This window comes from Leiobunum rupestre, chromosome 6 (genome assembly GCF_980474605.1).
Source record: "Leiobunum rupestre chromosome 6, qqLeiRupe1.1.hap1, whole genome shotgun sequence".
NCBI classification, from domain to species: domain Eukaryota; kingdom Metazoa; phylum Arthropoda; class Arachnida; order Opiliones; family Sclerosomatidae; genus Leiobunum; species Leiobunum rupestre.
Genome location: NC_143389.1, coordinates 47,012,488 through 47,015,268, shown reverse-complemented (window position 1 = coordinate 47,015,268; position 2,781 = coordinate 47,012,488). Strand labels below are relative to the sequence as shown.

At 41.2% G+C, this 2,781-nt stretch overlaps 1 protein-coding gene across 3 annotated transcripts; it reads left to right on the top strand.

Moving 5' to 3' along the window:
- Positions 1-980: 980 nt before the first annotated feature.
- Positions 981-2,578, top strand: LOC149941209 (uncharacterized). Of its 3 annotated transcripts, none has more exons than XM_090178400.1 (5): positions 981-1,327; positions 1,394-1,518; positions 1,592-1,913; positions 2,059-2,430; positions 2,492-2,578. In XM_090178400.1, exons 3-5 carry the CDS (start codon positions 1,670-1,672, stop codon positions 2,569-2,571), a joined length of 696 nt encoding a protein of 231 aa, XP_090034526.1. In that variant the 5' UTR covers positions 981-1,327; positions 1,394-1,518; positions 1,592-1,669; the 3' UTR covers positions 2,572-2,578. The 3 variants fall into 3 exon arrangements, with proteins under 3 accessions (XP_090034526.1, XP_090034525.1, XP_090034524.1); XM_090178399.1 differs by having other exon boundaries at positions 1,387-1,518; positions 1,595-1,913; XM_090178398.1 differs by having other exon boundaries at positions 1,387-1,518.
- The last annotated feature ends 203 nt before the right edge of the window (positions 2,579-2,781 follow it).

Here is a 2,781-nt window from a genome sequence, read left to right as displayed (position 1 = left end):
CCGGACAGGTGACAAATCCAGCATGGGTAGCAGAACCCCACTACTGATGGTCTCACCTTAGACGCAAGCCACTCAACCCAGCAGAAGGTGCAGCAATGGGTGGACCAATCCCCACTTCGCACACAGCAGTGGGATTTAGAATGGATGCTATAGCAACTCCAGCCGACACCCTACCTATGAAGGTAAGGAGCCAAACCCTTTGGCAAGAGCTCCTAAAGGGGAACTACGAGCACACAGCAGCCCAAGTAACCCGGCACAGCTGGCACCGGAGATCCCGGTGGGCCCCAAAAGGCCGGGAAACAGGACCGCCGTGCCCGCATATGGAGGCTCGCCGCCCCACAGCAGGCTACCCAATCCGCCGAGGCGGCCAGTTTGCCTGGACCCTCTCCGTTAGCCTGAACCGAAGTTCAGTATCCAGCCCAAACCTGACCGAAGTCGGAGGTGGAGATAGGACCTTTTGATCAGTGCTAACATCTCCCAGTGCGCCACCGCCCTTATGGGTTACAAGAGCCGGACCCCGACTCCCCGGTAAAGCCACCAGTTATTGCACACTCTAACCCGTTTAGGGCCTGAAATCAGTGACAAAGAACTTTGACATTTCTTAAATTCCGCTGTCAAGTGACCAGTGCTAGAAGTATCAAGAACACCATTGTAAAGGAATCCCACCTGCCAACAGGTTTTAGCCTCAGTGTGGCTTACTCGCACGTGCGCAGTCAAAGATTCAATTTATCGTAAAAAAGGAACAGGGACGACTTGTTGTCTGACATCCAGTGACGTTTCTTTCGGGGAATAAGTCGATGTCTTTCCCCTTTTCTCTCCTTCCTTCGCGAGTTTTATATAGAGTGTTGTCGTCTGATACAATTTTGAAAACTTGTAACGTCACAGCTGTAGTGGCCGCCATGACAGTTACCGTTTTTTATCAATAGGCAAATTACAATGGTGACGTCGCAGGGTTTCAGACGACAACACTCTATTCGCTAGCGAAACGGGTATAGGTGGCGCTGCCGTCGCTACCCCTGCAGCTTGGTTTTCCAGCGTATAGTGGTGATCCAAATCAAAACAAATCCAAGAAATATGGCGGTTCACATTAACGCTAGAGGTGGGAGAAGTTGTGCGGTCCCTTTTTGCAATAATACTGCGCTTAAAAAACGTAAAACTGAAGAAAATAGTTAAGAACCAAAGCCAGGATTATCATTTCATAAATTCCCAAGTTGTAAGAAACTTTTAAATGTATGGTTAACAAAGATAAAGTCGGGGAAAAGGCCTAGTAAGTGGGCTCAGATTTGTAGCGCCCATTTTACAGCTGATGACTTCTTGGAAAGAAATGGTGAGATGCAAATAATATTAATTTTTTTAAAATAAATTAATCGAAAAACTCATCAATAGATGGTAGATCTGTAAGAAGACGTTTGAAATGTAACGCCATTCCCTCCCAAAAATTGCCATGTAAGCCAATTAAAGAATCAACCGAAGTTAGATTAAAAGAACGAGCTCAACGTTACGTAAAGCGTTCTAAAGGTATTCTTATTTTATGGTAAACTTTTGTGAAATAATAAATAGAATAATAACACAAATTTAATTTTAAATCAAGCAGTTCTATGTTCAACATCACCAATAACAGATTCCATTGCTCCAAAAGTTGTTGAAAGCGCAAGTGAACCAGCTCCGGATGATAAAGTTTTTGTCATTATCAAACTTAGCTATGCTATCTGAAGTAACAACTGAAGCTCAAGGAAAGGACCAATCTCACAAACCATCTAGAGTAATAAATGCGTCTATTGGTGTTCAAGTTTATTTGGACCATGGAAAGTATTTTGCTGGGTCAAGAGTTGGAATTTCAAGCAATGGAATGAAAAATGCTGATTTTGTGTCTCTTACTGGCATTGGGAAAGAACTATTTGAAAGCCTTTCAAGTGAGGTTTTAGGGCTTGAAAACCAGAGCAAGCTCTAATTTTCTAATGCCTGTAAAATATAGGGTGCTGTTAACCCTAATGAAGCTTAAGTCAAATTTGACATTTGACGCTTTGGCTTCATTATTTGTCATTTCGAATCGAACAGTTTCAACATATTTCAAAAGAACCCTTTGTGCCCTTGCTGAAGTTTTGAAGAAATTTATCTTTTGGCCGGATATGGAAAATATCAGAAGTAACTTTCCTAAATGTTTTAAAGAGTTTAATAATACTCGCATTGTGTTGGACTGCTCAGAAGTACCTATGATGAAGCCCAACACATTTCACGACAGAGTGGCAACCTACATCCATTATAAAGGAACTCACACAATAAAAATTCTCATTGGAATTTCACCTTCTGGCATGATCACGCTCGTTAGCGACCCCTGGGGTGGAAAAGTAAGCGACAAGGAAGTCACCATTGAGAGTGGGGTCATAAATCTTTGTGAACAATTTATTGATGGAATTATGGTTGACAAAGGTATGCATAAAAGTGTAATATGCTAAAAAAATATTTTAAAACTCATTCAACTTAAATTTAGGCTTCCTTATTGAAGATGAATGTGCGGCCAATGGCATAGCTCTACACATCCCTCCATTTTTGAGAAAAATAACAGTTTAGTAAGGAAGAAAGTGTAAAAAGTCAAAAAAATTGCATCAGCTCGTGTTCACGTGGAGATAGCTATTCAAAGAATCAAATTATTTAAAATTTTAAATGATAAATTTGACCTTGATTTAGTTCCCTACTGTGACGAAATTCTGAAGGTCATATGTGGATTAGTAAATTTACTAAAACCAATTCTAGCAGATGATAAATTTGATGACTAAGTTT

Coding starts and splice junctions, on each gene's coding strand:
- LOC149941209 (XM_090178400.1), top strand. CDS start 1,670: ATGATAAAGTTTTTGTCATTATCAAACTTAGCTATGCTATCTGAAGTA. Junction 1,914..2,058: donor ACTATTTGAAAGCCTTTCAA/GTGAGGTTTTAG, acceptor CGAATCGAACAG/TTTCAACATATTTCAAAAGA. Junction 2,431..2,491: donor TGGAATTATGGTTGACAAAG/GTATGCATAAAA, acceptor ACTTAAATTTAG/GCTTCCTTATTGAAGATGAA.